The sequence below is a fragment of the Scophthalmus maximus genome, chromosome 17 (assembly GCF_022379125.1).
Source record: "Scophthalmus maximus strain ysfricsl-2021 chromosome 17, ASM2237912v1, whole genome shotgun sequence".
NCBI classification, from domain to species: Eukaryota; Metazoa; Chordata; class Actinopteri; order Pleuronectiformes; family Scophthalmidae; genus Scophthalmus; species Scophthalmus maximus.
This window is the reverse complement of record NC_061531.1, coordinates 5,950,188-5,968,538: the sequence shown is the minus strand read 5'-3', so window position 1 is coordinate 5,968,538 and position 18,351 is coordinate 5,950,188. Positions and strand designations below refer to the sequence as shown.

The 18,351-nt window shown below is 43.9% G+C and overlaps 1 protein-coding gene across 3 annotated transcripts in view; it reads left to right on the top strand.

Moving 5' to 3' along the window:
* The window catches only part of LOC118288292 (RNA binding protein fox-1 homolog 2), a 42,357-nt gene extending 24,643 nt beyond the window's left edge, over positions 1 to 17,714 (top strand). For 2 of the 3 annotated variants that reach the window (XM_035614229.2, XM_035614232.2), the window contains 7 exons: positions 8,465 to 8,552; positions 9,066 to 9,122; positions 9,432 to 9,585; positions 10,522 to 10,564; positions 12,723 to 12,826; positions 13,676 to 13,751; positions 13,908 to 17,714. In XM_035614229.2, the coding sequence (XP_035470122.1) occupies positions 8,465 to 8,552; positions 9,066 to 9,122; positions 9,432 to 9,585; positions 10,522 to 10,564; positions 12,723 to 12,826; positions 13,676 to 13,751; positions 13,908 to 13,952 (567 nt within the window). In that variant the 3' untranslated portion in view covers positions 13,953 to 17,714. Of the gene's footprint in view, positions 1 to 8,464; positions 8,553 to 9,065; positions 9,123 to 9,431; positions 9,586 to 10,521; positions 10,565 to 11,101; positions 11,145 to 12,722; positions 12,827 to 13,675; positions 13,752 to 13,907 lie in introns of all 3 variants that reach the window. The other variant, XM_035614231.2, reaches the window with a different exon arrangement.
* The last annotated feature ends 637 nt before the right edge of the window (positions 17,715 to 18,351 follow it).

Here is an 18,351-nt window from a genome sequence, read left to right as displayed (position 1 = left end):
GAGGGCACGAGGAACGCAGTGAAAGGATGATGCATGGCAGATTGCTGTCAGATGCGCCTTCTTTTTTTTTTCCTTCCCTAGTGTAGAAATCCTTCTGTGTTCCCCTCTCCTGGTGTTGTGGCTAAGTGGTTGTGACAAGCTTATGGCCCCTGGTGCAACAGCAGCATGCTGGGAAAACACCGCAACACTGACGCATGTTCACTTTATGGAAGTTTGGGTTCTTAACAAAGATCTGTACACTTTTGAGTTTTTAATGTGTGTAAAGTCTATGTATGTGAAGGTTAATTCATTTTGTCATGATTCAATAATTTTTTTTCGTTCCGTAAGCATGTGCTGAGTTTTTGAAGACAGTTTTTTCTTTTTCATTTAATTGGGTTTTCAATCGGCCAGTTGTTTGTTTTGGATCTCCTCATGCTCGCCACTGTGAGCCACGATCTCTGCATGGGCTTACTGTGGTGATTTCCTTGTGGTGTCTGTGTGTGGGCGTGTGCATGGCGGATGGCTAGAACCTTTTTTTTTTTTTTAGTTCTGTACTCTGAGTTCTGCTGCAGTGTGGTCGAGAATGACAGACGGCCACCTGCATCCACTGGTACAACATGCTCCCCCCGCCACCCCCACCCTCAGTCAATCAGCAAGCTGAATGGATGCTGATGGAGCCAATGAACCCATCAGTCAACGACCTGCGTTGTCCTTGACATCACTTTAATCTGACTCTGTGTCTCTTCCCGAGTTTTGCATGATGAAAGTCACTTTGATTAATCAGCGAGCAGTTTTCCTTGTGTTTCCGGTTGTCACTCTGCATGTACTCTTGTTGTGCTCCAGTAGTGGTGTTGGGCGGCAGCGGGTCGTGTATCGGCTGCATGGCGGGGCCGGCAGCAGGAGTCCGTAGAGTGTGTTTCTTTTCTGTATGTTTATGGTGCATGGGGCTCGAAGAGACAAAAGGCTGGCGCAGGACAAACCATGGATTTGTGTTTATACATTCTTCCACCTGAGGAGAAAGGGGCCGGACGTTTGTTTGAGGTGATGCTCTCTCTGCCAGTTCTTCCCTCCTCGCAGATGTTGCTGCAGTAACTCTCGCTTTAATTGGCCATACCATTTCAGAGTTTGTTGAACTATGTTTTCATGAGATGAAGATGGCCAAAGACAACTAGAGTCATCGTATATATATCCGTATTATAATTCAGAAACTCTGAAATATCGGCCTGCTGTATACGATTGTTATACAGAAATATTTGACTGTTTTTGTGTGTGACTCCGTAGTTCACTGTATCCACTGGCATGGATTTAGTTCATCTAGCGTCAAGTTTGCATGACTCGTATTTTAATATGGTGATATGTAGCCGAGGCATTTCTGCAGACAGCTGGATGTTTTCTTTTTCTTGCACGTTTATTCTCTACGGCTACTTGGTCTAATCAGTTTTGGTGATGGGACTTGTTCAGTTAGCATGGAGTCAGTTGCACCTGAGTGCCTCGCTGACAAAGAGCTGATCGCTGAATCATTAGAATGATTTCTGTCTGAGTGTTTTATAAACGTTCGCTGTCGTTAACTCGAGTGCTGACATTTCCTGTTCTTGGTGCATGCCAGCGGGAGTTAGTTAGTCATTCTTCTCCTATCCTCAGCTGCCCACTGTGTGCATGTATGTAGTCTATGTGAAACAGACGGATTAATTTTTGTGCTTAAAGTTATACTGTACTTCTCTTTGTCTGGAATAAAACTCTGCGCTTTGAAGAAGTCAGTTTCCTGTGCGCTTCCAATGTACCCATGTAAGTGGCTCAACTACAGTTCACTATGTCTTTACCTGCTTTTCTGTGACCCATCTCATCACCACTCATTCTATATATATATATATATATATATATATATATATATATATATAGAGAGAGAGAGAGAGAGAGTCACACAGGCCTATATATCGGCGTGTCAGTGTGTGTCACGAACATGTACACCTCAATGCATCTCGACCGTGGCTGTCACTGTGATCGTGTGTTTGCTCTAACAGAAATGGTTTGGCGGTATATGGCTCACTCACAACATCTGTCCACCATCTTGGCTTCCATTGACTTGTGCTACTCTGACTGGTGGACACCCCCTTACAAAGCTAAAATAGAAAATTCTCTCCAAGCCATTTAGGCACATAAAGTCGCATATGTGCACACATTTCATGCTTTTGCTGCAGCCATTGGCTGTGCAGGAAGTGTGTTAAGGTCCCTGCATGGTCTCTTTTGCACAGCTTTTAACCTTGATCCGACATTTTAGAGTTTATTCTGATCACATAAAACAATATTCCTTTTTTTTTCCAGAGTACCCTCAGCCAATTCTTAGTAGGTGAGTTTAAAGGCCAAAAAGGAAATATGTAAAACAACAAGGGGTATGCTGTCTAGAATATATTACTAGCGTCTGAGAATGCCAGACTGATCAAATAATCAGCTGCTCTCTGCCGTTCTTGCTGCAGATTCGTCCACATTGGACAACAGCGATTCCTGATAGGACGAGAGCACAGTCACTAGTTGGTATACAGTGCTCACACACGACTGCAGAGGAGATGTCACGCAGGCCGAGACCATGCAGAACCTCCAAGACACCCGTTCACTAACCACTGCTCTGAGGGTTGTGCGTCTGTGGTTGACCCTTTGTGGCCGGAGTGTTACGGGAAGTGACAGCTCCTCCGCAGCGCAGAGTTTTAGTCAGACATTTTCAACACAATAGCACCGAGTAGAAATGGAGTTGTCAGAGCGCATTAAAAGTGGTGCAGCTCTGCATGCAAAGAAGGGGCGGGGTGTAATGGCACGCGGAGTGTCATCGTCACTGCATGGATGTGGTGAAAAGGGCGAGAAGACGCTGCGTCTTTGGTTCTGCATGCCTGACCGTGCACACACTCACCAACCGACACTGCTGCCACACACTCGTCGATGGGACACAGCTGGCCTTCAACTCATTTTGGCCTGGGCCTTATTACCAGTAATTTCCATAAACATTATATGAAGTTGCATTATTCTTATTTGCGAGAGCTTGAATCAATGAGAACTTGATTTTGAGTCGTTGAAATGGCAATGGCCTGAAGCGAATGATCACCAGCGCCTTGTGTCCCAGTTTCACAGATGAATCCCTCCAACCTCCCCTCCTCTTTGCTTGGGATTTGTCCGGTCCTCTTTTGTTTTGCTATCGGAAACTTTCTGTTACTGCATGATTTGGCCCGGGAAACGAATAATGAATGAAATGCGCTCGTGTCCATGTGTGTTTGCTTTGTACGTGAGTGAAAAAGGTTGAACAAAAAGGGGAAAGAAAGTTTGTACTTTGCCCTTTCCAAACCCTTTGCCGTCTTCTGTTTTGGCTCCTGTCTTTCTCCTCCTTCTCCTCTCCATTCTCTCACCGCCAGTCGCGTTCGTCTCTCTGTCACTTTAGTATTTCATTTGAAAATGATCTATTACTGTTTTTTTTTGTAACTTTAACATTCTTTTTCGCCATCATCTCTGTCTGCCTTTATTTCTTTCCCCTTATTTTCCCTCTATTTTGTTTTCAATTCTCTAGTCTTATTTTCATTGTTTGACTTTTCCTTCGGTATGTCCTTTTGTGGTGACTGGTAAAAAAAAAAAAAAAACGGAAAATTATAGCCACTCTACCCACACCCGTTTTTCAGACAGACACACTTCTCTTGTGGCCTAACCATACCACACAGGAATGAGTCTTGCGACATCTAACCAAAAATACCTCCGCTTGTCCTTTTGACTGGAACAGACGCAGGCAGCATCAAAGCAACCTTTGCTATTTTGCTCTCATGATGAAGGGTGGTGTGCATTTGTATCTGCTCTTCTGACTTTTCCGTGGAGGTTTTTTTTTAAACTCGCTGCATTTCAGTCCCTGATTGTACTGTACATTCAGCAGGCTAGTTTTTTTAGGGGGGTTAAGGCAAGGTTGCCCCTATATCTCCATTCTCCTGTACCATGTCTTTTAGTTCTGTAGAGCACCAAATACTTTCCTGTCACTGTTGTCATTGTTGTAATGATGCTCAGGGCACTGTAAAGCACTGAGAGCTAGCATCCTCTTCCCTCTTTCTCTCGAACTCCGTTCTGAGCTGTAACACTGCTGCTATCAGGTTTTTATTTCACATCGGGGCAGTAGGGGAAGGGGGGGGGGGGGGGGGGGCATTCAGGTTTCATTTGTTACTTGGATTATTTGTTCCTTCATTTATTATATTTTTTCTGTTTCCCTGACGACTTCTGTGTGTTGTTGTCAGTCTCCACGGTAACCACTCGCTGTTTCTACGGCAACGGTAAGTTGTGTACAAACATCTATCACTGAACTGATCCCCCTTCCCACCCCCACCCCTGAAACGGGCCTTTATTATAGTAAAATGTACAGTATACTGTGAAGTTACAATATTAGTCTTTGCATTTTCTATTGACCAAATGTGATAATCGGGGGCCTAGTGTTATCCCCAAGGAAACTTTTGGATTATGTAATTTTACGGTGCACAGCATAGTAGCACAGGCGCACATACAGACGGGCCCAGCATCTTTCAACACATTGGATCTTGAAGCAGTAATATTTTCTCCACATGTCCGTCCCCCACCACGACATTAACACCTCACTGGGAATGACCGAATGTAATCACCCTCCTCTATGCAACCCCATGACTATATCTACTCTCCATCTGATTAATTCTCTGTTGGACTCCCATGTATAGTTTTTCTTCCTCCTAATCAATTCAAATCAACATGATATAAAGCTTTGCTCCCTGTTGCTGCCTAAGATTGCTTTGAGTGAATGCAGACCCCCCCCCCCCCCCCCCCCCCCCCCCCTCGAGCTGCAGGGCAAGTAACGCTGCTCTGGTTTTGAGTTTCTTTATTCCACAAACCTGCCTGCTGTTAAGCATAGCACTTCCAATTATAAAACAATGTGCATTTGATAAAGGCCGTAACACTCCTGCCTGTGTTTACTACCAAGACAAAGACCTTCCAAATCCACACTTAATAAAATTAATTTCTGACTGTTCATTGGGGATCTTTTTGTCAATTCATGTAAAAACCATAATATGTTTACGGTCTGGATTGGGTTGCACCAGCTATTACTAGTTCTTTGTAACTACTAACCAGTCTCAAACTAGTCATTTTACAAAATTGGGCTGCACAATAAAAAACCTAAGAAATGTCTCAGCATGTAAAGACTTTAGACACGTGTAGATTGGTTGCTGGGAAACACCTACAGTGCCGTCCAATTAAGAGCAATCAACCAATGCAAGCAGGAAGTCACTGAAGCATCACAGGTCTTTAAACAGTTTTTGAAGCACAACAGTTTCATCCGTTGTAAAAGTGTTATTCTGTTTTTATCAATGTACATGGAGAAATATGTTTCAGTGTTAGTAGTGTTCATACAGTGTAGAAACTGACATCATTTACTCATTTAGTCATAATCTAATTGCCATAATAACTTGTAATCTGTTGTACTTTGTATGATTTTAGTGAAACATCATTAGTCAAAAGCATTTATCTGGTTTAAGGTCACGTTGACCGTATGTCATATGATCTCTTTACTTTTCAGCCTTAACTGGTCATATATAAGCAAACAAGTTACTCTGGCCAGTTGTTGCAGTTTGCTGCAACATCGATTACACTTTGCACCTAATCTCCATGTGGTTTGTTTTTCTTAACTAGAAGTTTCAACTTACGAACCGCTGGTGCAACTGGCTGGTCACGTATCAAACCAGCCAGGCTGTGACCCAAATCATTCCCCGTTCACTACACGACAGTGTCCCCCCCAAAAAAGGGCCTGTGGCTAGTTTAGTACTTTTAATTAACAATCCCACAATGCAAAACATGTATAAAAAGACTGTGAGTCTGACAGTGATAATGATACTGCTGTGTCCGTCTACAGGGAGTAGTGATTTCAGACACGGCTCCAGTGTCGTGTCACCATATGCATCTCTAAACCGACATGGGGTTTACCTCGTAGTGTTTCTTTTGGGTCTCTACTATGCTGCCATTTTGTTATTTTCTCGTTTTGGTTTTGGTTTTCTCGTAGTGGACTGTCTGTGTATCAGTAGCTGTAGTCGTAGTCGTAGTTGCAGTGTACTGGTCTCAGTTTGTGACACAGTTCTAATGCCTGGCATAGTGACTCATGTTTATTTTATTTCTTTCCTTTTTTGGGAATGAGGATTGCTCTCTCACTCTCACACGCCCCCCCCCCCCCCCCCCCCCCCCCCCCCCCCCTCTCTCTCTCTCTCTCTCTCTCTCTCTCTCTCTCTCTCTCTCTCTGTTCCCTCCATCCTTTGGTGCTCTGTTTTCAACCCACCACATGATAATGATATTTTTCAGGAGAATGGTCACAAATCTAATTGCTTTATTTGAATGATGCACCTTGGTATAAATGTCGTGTTTTTAAACAGTAATTGTTATTTAGTTGGTTTTTTTTGTGTGTGTTGCTCATGTAAATTTCTCCCTTTTTTTCTCTGTCTCTTCACTCCATGTTTGTGTCCATGGACTGGCTCTGTCTCTTTCCTCCTCACCTGCATCCCTCCCTCTTAACTCAGCCGTCCCATCTTTGTCTCGTTCGTGTTCTTATGTGGGAGTTCTGCGATTGTTTTTGATTGGTCTCTATGCTGCATCCAACGCTTGCTGATTGGCTGATTTTGTAATTATTTTTTTTCGAAACTTTTTTTGGTTTGTTACTCACTCTTGGTCATGTTTTCCGCCCATATTTGGCTGCGTTTAATTTCAGTGTTATACGATTATTAATTTTGTCAAAACAGATGTTTTGCACCCCCTCTTTCTCTCCCTTGTATTTATTTTTGGTATTTCTTTTTTAGGTATGTAAACCCCACACGTTTGGTTTCATATGGAAGTGTGACTTCATTTTGTCCAAGTTTTTTGTTCAGACTGGACTGGGAGGGCAAAAGTGGGATGAGAAAGGCTGAACGTTTTCTTTATCATTAACACTTTGAGATTGGCCTTTAGTATACACTCTCTTGATTTGCATGTGTTACCGTTTACCCAATTACATTTAATGTGCACCACACAAACACAGCTGATTGCCCACCATTAGTATCGGCTCTTCTTTATCACTAAGTGTTACTAGTCAACATAAAAAGTCTCACAATCCTGGACAAATTCTCAATGTGATGCCAAAAAAACCCCAAAACCCAGTTGACCTTTGATTCATTACCTCGATCTACATTCGAAAATGTCTCCCCTCAGACACTTGCAGGTGGCTGTGTCAGATAGCTAGCCAGGCTAGGCTAATTTAATTGTTTGCCACTGACCTTGTCATTTGCAACGAGGGAAAAATGAGGTAAATCTCATTTACATTTGAATGAAGCCCGGCAGATAAAGAACATGACTCACGGAGCACACAGCAGCCTCGGCCTTAATGGTCTCCTAAACGAGAGTGCTGTGGGTATGTGCACACAAGCACTCTTATTCTCTCTCTCCTTCTTGAGAAGGAGAGAGAGAACACACTCGCCAAAAGGTCGTTACTCGTTAGCTCGTCACACAGTCAGATGTGGAGCTTCAGCTTCAGCACATTGGACACTCTGGCTTATTACGGAGAGCTACAATCTCCTTCTCTTAAAGCCCATCAAAGGAAGATGAGGATAGATCAAGGGACCAGAGTGTGAGCCTTTGAAGAGCAGAGAGGAGATTAGCAGCCATCTTCAATTGAAGGGCCTTAAACATTAGTCAGTCAGCGTGCACAGAACATGCACACACATCTAAGAAAAGAAAGAAAAACAAGTCCACAATACTTTCATCATTGCAGAGGTCCAAAATAACTGCAAAGTTTCCTTTCAACCCACTTTCGTGTGGTCACTGCAGCAACATGACCAGTGTCGCCCATGGCAGCCTTCATATCTCTCCACGGTGAATCACCAAATCTCTACTGGGCAATTAGTTCATGTTCATAAGTTCATGATGACTAAAAACAAAAACCCTCAACAGTCTCTGCCCACTTTTACACACAAACATGGAACATGCAGACCTGCATTAACACACACCAGCGAAAGAGTTAGGGGTCTTGTCAGGAGTAAAAGTCTAACACGGTGGTCACACAGCTTAAGTATAACACCAGTGACTTTTACATTTTAGCAATGTCTTCTTCAACAAATAGAAACTGAATTCTTTACCACATAATGATTAGGAACATGACATGTTGTTGGTGGGCCGGCATCTTTGACTTGAAGCCATCAGTTGTACAGCTTAACAGTGAAAGCAGGTTATGTTAGAGACTAGTTACAAAGGGCGGAAATGGGCCAATGTAACACCTGCGTTCTCTTTAATAAAACCAATAAGAGTAGTTGATTAAATGGAAATAAATAGATGTGAAAATGTTTGAAGAATAGAGGCATAATAGCAACACGTAACAGCAGCCACTGCTTTTGTGATCTAGTAGCATTTGAGTCTGATGTGCTGCTTTTACTTTCCTCTGCTGAGCCGTTGTGTCTGTGTGTTTGACCGTCTGCTCCTCCGTCCCCAGGTGAATAACGCCACCGCCAGGGTGATGACTAACAAGAAAATGGTCAGCCCTTACCCTAACGGAGAGGCTCTCAGCACGCTGCCTTACGGTAACGACCCGACAGACACGCACTAACGACGGGCTGTGGCCCGTCCTAATAATCCAAACGGCATAGGTACACAGAGGGAGGCAGACCTAGGCAGGGATAAATCACACTACTCCACCAGAGTGTTTCCTCCCTGCAGGCCGCATCCTCTAAAGGCCGTCAGCAAAGAAATAACTCATGCAGGTCATTTCAGGTTTATTATTTCTGCTACCTGCCGCGGTGTCCGCAGACTTAAACATTTAGCTCACGTTTGGCTCCTCATCAACAGGACAGGCAGGCAGGAATGAGAAGTAATCCCACAGATGGAGGGATGTCAGGGATTGTGTAACAGTCACCTTAATTAGATGAAAAGGGAAAATAAATGGGAATAATAAGTTCTCCTTTTGTGTCTGTAGTGCTCTTTAAGTATCTTGTGTACCACAAATACCAAGAATAGAGGTGAATGAATAATGTTGGAGAGAAGTATGTGCACAGAATGTGCTTATTCATTTCTCTCTCTCTCCGTGCGACCGACAGCGGGGTGGAAACTCAGTCCCATGATGGGGGCCATGTACGGACCAGAGCTGTACGCAGGTAACGCCATCTCGTCTCCATCTTCTTCACTCACACTGAAATACTGCCTCAACAGCCTATTTTACATTTTAGTCACATTTCCAATCTTTAATTCATATTAATGTTCTGCTTGCCTAGCGTTTCTCCTCACTGACACTTTTGGTGATATCAAGCCCTTCAGGGGGGCGGGATATAGATTATTCCCCTCTCTCTTTGCTCCTTAATTCATCCCGGTCCTCCCTATTTTTTCTATTCTGAATCCTTTTGCTGTCACTCCACCTTTTTTCCCCTATCTTTACCACCTTGCTTACCATTTTTTCCTCCCTCCAGTCCCAGGGTTCCCCTACCCTTCAGCAGCAGCAGCCACAAATGCAGCAGCAGCAGCAGCAGCGTTCCGCGGTGCCCACCTCCGGGGCCGAGGTCGGCCCGTCTACAGCGCCGTGCGTGCTGCTGTGCCTCAGCCCGCCATCCCTGCCTACCCTGGGTAAGAAGCGCTAAACTGCCTCTAAACGAGCGCAGTTGACTTCAAACACACACACACTAGTGTTTTTCACACAACACATTGGAAACAAAAGGGTTAAAGTCTGTAAATCTACCGAGGAACACCTCATGAGTGCCATTTTCGAAAATCTGTTTGACCAGGTCTCTGTTTGATGCAGCTGTGCTCATACGCTCATCTCGCGCTCAAACATTATTCACACTTCACTGTCTCCGGCAGTCCAGCTGGCACATTGTCAGTCTGTCCACCAGCTATTCAGTGGAGTATGACGCACCGATGGGATTGCACCATCGCAGGTTCATTAGAATAAACACACATCTACCACCCTCGGCAGATTAGCATAAACACACGCCAACCGCATTCAGTCATGATGCAGAAGCAGTCACCCTGCTCGCAGATCTGCTACAAACAATTCACACTTAAAGTGGGTTTTTTTCTCCATCCCTTCAGTACTTGAACTGTGCATGCCATTGCTGTGCTGTGATAATTGGCTAATGGGGTTATGACTGCCGTGATATTCACATCAAAGCAGAGTTGATTGGTCAATGGCCTTGCGGGTTTTGCTCACCATGATGACATTGAAATCTCGCTAAACGAGGTGAATTTTGGGGGCCGTAGGAAATACCCTCTCCATATCTGCTCCACGGAGAACTGCACCGACCTTGTTTCTATCCTAGCCCCACGAGTCCGTTGTTTAAATGTTTTTAGGTGCAGTCGTGGAGCTTGAATGGAAGCTGTATTTCCTCTGCATGCTGCATGGGTGTGTAATAATACTCTTCTTTCTCTCTCTCTCTCTCTCTCTCTCAATTCCCATTTCCTCTTCTGTTTTTGCTGTGACCATCATCCACTCTGTTTCTTGTGGGATTGTGCACCACTCCATTTGCACCCCCCTCCTCCCCCCATCTCCATTTTTTCTCTCAGTGTGGTGTATCAGGATGGGTTTTACGGAGCTGCGGACTTGTATGTAAGTAAACTCACCTCCCGGCCACACACCCTCTCTGTCCCTCCCCTCACACCTTTCTCCTGCTCTTGTTTTTTTTCCCTCTGGGGGTGATTCTGCATGTCATGCCCTGCACAGAGCTGCCTGCATAAAGGTGAATGAGCCCACAATGAAAAACTGTTTTACGAGCACAACACGCCACAAATTAAGACAAGATCTCTTTTTTTATTAAACGAGGTGTTATTTTTTGGGAGGGGTATGACTCGTTACAAAGAAATATTCATTTTCATGCAGTATGAACTCTTTTTGGGTTAAAATAGGTTGCAATGATTGAAAAAAATGAAACAAGGATCGCTGTGAAGGACCGAGGGCCTCAAACACCACTACAAAGGCTGCTCTGTGGGCGGATGCGGCAGTGTGCATCAGTGTACGAGTGTGTGAACATATGAACAAGTGTGTGAGTGTGTGTGAGTGTGTGTCTGTCTGTGTGTGTGTGTGTGTGTGTGTGTGTGTGTGTGTGTGTATCCAGGTTGACAACGGTTGTTTCTGTTCTCTCTATAGACTAGTGTTTCAGGACTCAGTCCTTAGTCCCAGATTGCCTCAGGTAGGGTCAACTCAACACCAAATCCACAGTGTGCATTGTTTGACTGTACTACTTCCTCTGATCCTTATGAATCATCTTCTGATCTGATCTGGAACATGTTGTATTTTAGTTGTTTAAAAAAAAATTACCACAACTTTTTATTTCTACTAACTCACTGAAATGTGCATTTTGTTTTTCTGATAGTGGGAGAAAAGGCTTTGTCTGTTTGTTTACTAAACTACTAAATCGAGAGTGTATTTTTCCTTCCAGTTTGTTCAAAAGAGAGCCTGGTCTCTTTTGTCTGTTAGCCGTGGAGAAATAACGACACCCATCTGTATTGTTGGCAAAGATACAGCCACATTTGACAACTATAAAAAATTATAATAAGGAAAATAAAATAAATTGTTAAGTTAACATTTTCTTGCATATTCATTTAAAATTGGAGGCTGCCATTTCGCTGCGGAGGTCCTGTCTGTGTTGGCCCGCGGGGTGTGAGATCCTTAAAGATCCTTAAAGTTGTCACAGAGAACATGGTCTCTTCCTGAATTAACCCCCCCTGAACCCTCCCAGGGTGATGACTGTAGCATGTGCTGTTCCGCTGCTGCTGCATGCAGACATACTGTATTAAAGCTCCATGTCCTCCTCTTACCCAGAAGGCCTTGCTCTCGCTCCCTCCTAATAAGCCCCCCCTTTTCTATGCCCGCCCCCTTCCTACTTTGCTCCATCTCCTGCAGGCGTCTCAGAGAATGCCGGCGGAGTTTCTGTTGTGCTTTGCTTTGCTCTGTTCTGATCAGGTCCAAATGCAGTCGTGGTGTTTTTTTCTTTTTCTTGTTGTTTGTTTGTTTGTTTTTGAGTAGAGTTGAATTGTGACATTTGGTCATGCATGCAGTCTCGGTGCGACGAGGTGATCTTAGTTTCAGTGCAGGCCTGTGTGTGGGGGTGTGTGTTTGTTTTGTGTGACTTTTTTTCCCCTCCATCTTCCTCTCTGTTTTTCTCTCTCCTGAATCCATGTGTGAGAACACAATACATGTATGTGACATAAATATGTCAGACTCCAGCATACCTCAGTTTCCTATCGACAGACATTCATCACTGACATGGCAACGAGGTTTTTATATGGCCTCGACTGTGTGAACATTTTGTCTTCCACTGTTTTTACCTTCCCTCTCTCTCCTGTAGTGATAACAACACAATTTAACTCCACCTCAACAGCCCCCCCTCCCCCTCTCACTGATTAAGCACCTCTTGTCCCACATCCAACAACACATCACCTCCTTCTGTCCACACAGAAATGCAATATACTGTATTTTATTTATTGTAAATCTTATTTTTTTCTGAAAAGTATTTTTTAAATGTATTTCATACCGTAATCATGGTAACGTTTCAGCATAATTATTAAAAAGAAAAAAATAACTACAAAGACTGGTTATATATAGAATTTGAAGGTAGTCACAATTATTTGATTGATGATATAGGTTAAGTATTATTATATTGCTTCTTTTAATTATGACGCGCCCCCCCCATACACTTTAGCCCAAGTGTCTTGTTCCTCGTAGACATGTGACTTACATGCTCTGTTGTGTGTGTGTGTGTCTATAGGGAGGCTACCCTGCTGCCGCCGCCGCCGCTGCTGCCGCCTACCGCTACGCTCAGCCCACAGCTGTAACTGGAGCAACTGCTGCGGCTGCCGCCTACAGTGACAGGTGAGGACAACCCCCGGGCACACATCAATAGACACAAACACACACCTCACTGTACAACAGAACTGCTGACGTGCAGACTGTGTAGCTGGTCTGTAGTGACAGACATCACACTCTGATGATGATGTAAATATGAATCCAAGGCCGCAGGATTGATTCACTACAGTGTGTCATGGTTCTTTGGTAAGAGAGGGTGAATACTGGTGACAGAATTTGGGGACATTTATACTAAATCAAAGAGTTAATGGATGGATACAAATGGATAAGTTAATAGTAAAAGCGGGCAGGACTTAAAGCATGAAAATGTAAATGTAATGTTGTTTCACAGGAGAAGAATAGATGCTATGTGTATAATTTACCTGGAGGGTTAATTCATCTGGGAGCCAAATTAATCCAATGAGATGATTTTGAGATCTTCATGAAATCATATCAACTCTTATAATGAAAAGTCAAAGTCAGTGTTTTAAGATTTAAATGCTCCTGCATCCATTTAAAAAAAATATATTGTGGATGACAGAAACGCTGTTATAGTTTGGACATGAGGCTGAAACTGGGGGAAGAGATGTGTTTACACACGTGATCAGCTTCATGGTATCATTGAGCTCTTTCCAAACCTAATTTTTTTTTACAAAATTCTTTACAAAATGAGGTTGGCAGACCTAATTTCAATTCGTTTTTATTAAGCTGATTCCTTACCTCCACCTTTGGATGAGTGGAACTGTGTTAAATGTTTTTTCTCATGCATGCATGTGACCAAAAACTGGACAAAAGCTTTTTTATAATAGCGTGAATACTGTTCACTATTCTCAGATGACTGATTGATTTCCTTTGTGTTGTGTTTGTGTTTGATAGTTATGGCCGGGTGTACACTACAGACCCCTACCACGCTTTATCTCCGGCTGCTGCAGCTTATGGAGTGGGAGCCATGGTGAGACACACGCTCTACAGAACAATTAGAACATGAATGAATTGTTCTTTTTAGGAGTACATTCTTCTTTGGGTCCGTTGTGGGACTTTTTTGTATAATTTGTAGATCTGTTGTATTCCACAGTCTGACTCTGTTGTCTCCCTCTGTCTCTTTCAGGCCAGTTTATACCGGGCAGGATACAGTAGGTTTGCTCCGTACTAAAACCACCAATCACACCCAAGGAATTTCACATCGCTCCAAAACACTTTTTCAAGCTCTTTGTTTGGCAGGAGCTCCCCTCCAGTTTTCTGCAGGTGGACTATAGTGGCAACTCATGTGTTTTTTGGGGTTTTTTGTGTGTTTTTTTCGTCTTTTGTGGCAAGAGAGGTCATTGCCACATCATCAACTCAAATTCCTTTTCTGTAAACCTCTGTCGGTCGCTCACATGGAAACAATGAAAAAAGAAAAACTATCAGGAGCTTCTCCCACATGGGAAGCCGGAGCCTACTACTCTGATCTACGTGGCACAATTTCTGATGGTTTTTAGAAACACTACGGGACCTGGAAGGAGAGACACTATTGTTCCTGTGTGATCCTCAACACTACAAAGCTTTTTCCTCTGAATTCTCAGTGAATCCACTGCCCTGTAAGACCTAATCTGACCTATATTCACAAACTTAAGTATACACTTTCCTCTAGTTTACAGTTTCCTTTTGTGTTGACGTGCACAGAGTGATAGTGCTGCCACAGCACAGCGTTACAAAAAACAACAAAAAAAAAGGTACTTATGGTTTTAAACACTACATTGATGTAAAGCTGCGCTCTCGCAGAAGAGACGTCCCTCCGGTTTCACATTCTGGTATAATAATGACAGAAATAAACTCTGACCGCTCCAGACAGAATACGTAGGAATTATTCTTGTTATTTTGTAAAGCTGGAAGGAACCTGGGAGCGTCTGACAGAAACCACTGTTGTCCTGGTAACGGCAAGCTATGAGCAGAACTACATGGGAAAAGTCTTTTTTTTTGTCGTTTTCAACATTTCAAAACTTCCCCCATATGTAAAAGGAACTACGCAAAAAAAGAAAACTCATGTTTAAAAAAAGAATTTTTAAAAAAGTGTGAAAAGGACAAGGAAAAAAAACAAGTGACATTGTTTATTCTGCATTACCTCAAGTTTTTCTTTGGATTCTGTTTTGCTGCCATTGATAAGAAGTTGCAGAGAGATGCCATTTCATACATTCATATATATAAATATATATGTGTGTGTATAATGTGGACGTGTTGTCCATTACTTTCAGTGACAGAGCCATTCATTTATCCTCACTGCTGGTCTCCACACATTTCCCTTATTACTATAAGTATAACACTAAGATGGGCTGAACCCGCGTCAGGTCCGACCCTTGTGTCTGTCCATGTCGAGGGTTCAGTGCACCCAGTGCCCTCAAAAGGTTCAACCGTGATCTGCTCCTAGTACTCCTCCCAAAAAAAGGACCTGCTACTTTTCTGTCTACGCCCCCCGAAACCATCGACATTCAAGCTGTAGCAGCGATGCAGGGGATGAAACGGGTCGGACGGACAAAGAACCGGCGAAAAACAAATGAACTCGATTTAGCAGAAGCAGATTTGAAGCGCGGGAACACAGTTTTCCACACGGGGAACTAATCATCTCCCAGTTAGCCAAATGGGAATCCCTCCTGGCCAACTGAGATATTTATGCCTACAGGCTTCGGGCAGAGCTGCTGTGTGCGTGTGCGTGTGCGTGTGCGTGTGCGTGTGCGCGTGCGTCTGATCTCAACTCGGCAGAACAGCAGATCCCATCAGAACAACCCAGATTAGAAAAACAGCGAGGCAAAGTTGAAACTGAGACGTTGCAGTCATGTGACGGGAGTCATGAAGTAATGAGAAGTTTCTATTTATATGCGTTGATCTCACTCGTAGTCCACGCCATTTTGTTATTTTATAAGATCCGTCATCATGCTCCCTGAGAGCGTTCGCTCTGAATAAGTTTTAAAGTTCTCTTCGCCGGACTGTCTGAAGGCGTCACGCAAAGACAGCTTATAGATCATGTCTCTGTCCTATGTATTTACACCTCCATATACTCTTACTATGTTGTTATTGATATTATTTGCCTTTTTGGTTCCAAAGATTTTACTGAAGAAAGCACATTTTTGGTCCTGATGTATTTCTTATTTTTGTCTTTGTTTTTTTTGCCTTCTACTTAATGTTAAATTGTTTATCTGTGGGTCGAAGCTGTATTCTTTTTCAGTACCGTGTTGAAACAGCATGCAGGGAAATGTCACCGAAGCTCCAAAAAGAGAAAACGTGTAAAAGATCGCATGAATTTTGGGAATTCTGACATTAGATTTGCTCCAGACACTAATTTATTGTCTCTTTTTTTTTATTCAACAAATGAACACGCTGTAGCTGCAGAGGGGGTTTGCTGCAGACAAGAGAAATCAGAGCAGATGGAGTCATGAGGGATATGCAGACAGTCAGAGGGGAACACACGGGGACGTGCTGAATTGCATTTGCCGGCGAGGCTAAATCACGGGCAAAGTAAATGTGGGAGAAACGCTCCGCACAATGTGGAAAGGGCCCCGCGGCCCGGCAGCGGCCACCTTTTTGAACAACGCGTGGGCGGTTAGTCGAGGGACGTTGTGAAGGTGAGAAAGCTGAGCCATTTATCATTAGCTGACAGGACAACAACAACATCCCCTGCTGTCTTTTCTTCTTTAGTTTTTCCCAGGGGGGATACAGTGCGCTCAGGGTGGAGCGGACAGAGTGAGGAGGCCTAATGTTGTTTTGTATGATTGTGAAAACTGTGTGCAGTAGGTCCAATAAGTATTTTCAATGCGCATTACCTCTTCTTTTTTATTTTTTGTCTTATTCTCCCTTACAAGTATTATAAGTGTTGCTATGCATGCCTTTTGTGAGAGAGGAAGGGTGTCGGTGAGAGAATCTTTTCATTTGTGCATGAATTCAAATCATAGTGCTGGAGGAGGAGGAGGAGGAGGAGGAGGAGGAGGAGGAGGAGGAGGGGTAGAAAGAACTTGGATGTTATGTAAAGCGAGGTGACCGGAGGGAATCTCCGTAAAGGTCCAGGACGGAGTGTCTGGGTGGGGAGAGGAGGGATGGGGCAGGGGCCTGCAGTCGCTTTATGGAAGCTGATTCGGTCCACTTCAATTATCTGGGTTATCAGCGCGCTGTGCCTCTGCGGTCGCCGTGGTAATCACCAGTCATATCAGATGTGTAAAGTTTAATTTGGCGTGTCCCGGACCCCTGGGGGTCGCTTATAATAACGGAAGCAAATCCCAAATTACAACGACGACGACGACATTGGGGCCCATGGAATGGAACTATAAATCCGCCGGAAGCTTGTCTGTTAAAAAAAATAAAATAATAATGTTTCTACACAGAGACGAGGCTGGTGAAGTGGCTGCGAGGCCGCTGCAGAGAGTTATGGTGAACCCCGCCCACAGAGAGATGCTCTACCCCACTCGCCCAGTCAGGAAAAGCTGGTGTCGAGGGGGCGAGGGGGGTGTAATGGTTATTGTGCTTGGACTGTGGTGCAGCTGCAGCGACTCCTGTGGCCTGCGTCCGTGTTGTTTTCATCTGCTCTAATTGGAGCAAATCTCATTTGCGAGGCTGCAAAACGAGCGCAGAGGTGTGCTGGAACGACGCCCAGGAGAAAGTTACCCTCCGCCGCCGCCGAGCCCCGACTCCCTGCACTGTGCTCAAGTCGACCCAGTGGGAGTTTTTTTGTACAGGGATTTAAATACATGGGTTTGAATTGCATGTGGAGGCTTTTTTTTTTTTTAAATGTCACATGCTCTTAAAAGCTCATTTATACCAAGTGATTCTTTTCAATAAGTGACATGGATTTTTCTCACAATAATTTGTTTTTGCCATCCTTGTGTCTGCCTTCTGTTTATTCTCTTCATTATTATTGAATGTATATAATAAATAAACTGTTTGGTTTTTACCCTGGTCTCTGGAGACTTATTACCTGTGTCCCGCGCTCTTTCTCAGGTTCAACGCTGTTGTCCCAACGCTCTCACACGGAACTGGCTATCAGGAGGCGATAGAGCACATTCCTAGAGATACTGCGTGTTTGATATCGGAGCTGGTGGCCATGATGTTATTTCCTTCCCATGATTGTCATGAGTCTTATCATTTACCCAGTCGGGAGAGAGGCTGCTGTAAACCGTACAAAAGGCCCTGCACCAGAAGGAGATAAAGGAGGAACTGTTCCAGATTAAGCACGGTAAGGGGTGTCGCGCCAAATTCCGGGCACTTTTGAAATACATCGTTCAGTCTCTCAGCCACTGTAGTCAGCTAATTTTTTAATTCATGTTATGACACTAATTACTAAGAAAACACTAATTACAAACAAAAAAAAGCCCTTTGAATTCCAGCCCACTCCCCCCAGTGCTACGCAACCTTTCTGATTACAGGCTGCAAACAAGGATCGGAGTCCAGAAACTCTCCCCCTCCCAGTGGCTGCATCAGCTCGTGTGAGTCAGATGACTGATGGGGGCAATAATTGCCCACGATTAAGCAGCGCTCAGCTGGGCTGCATTGGTGCTAACTCTTGACTTTTGTTCCTCAGGAGCTCAAAA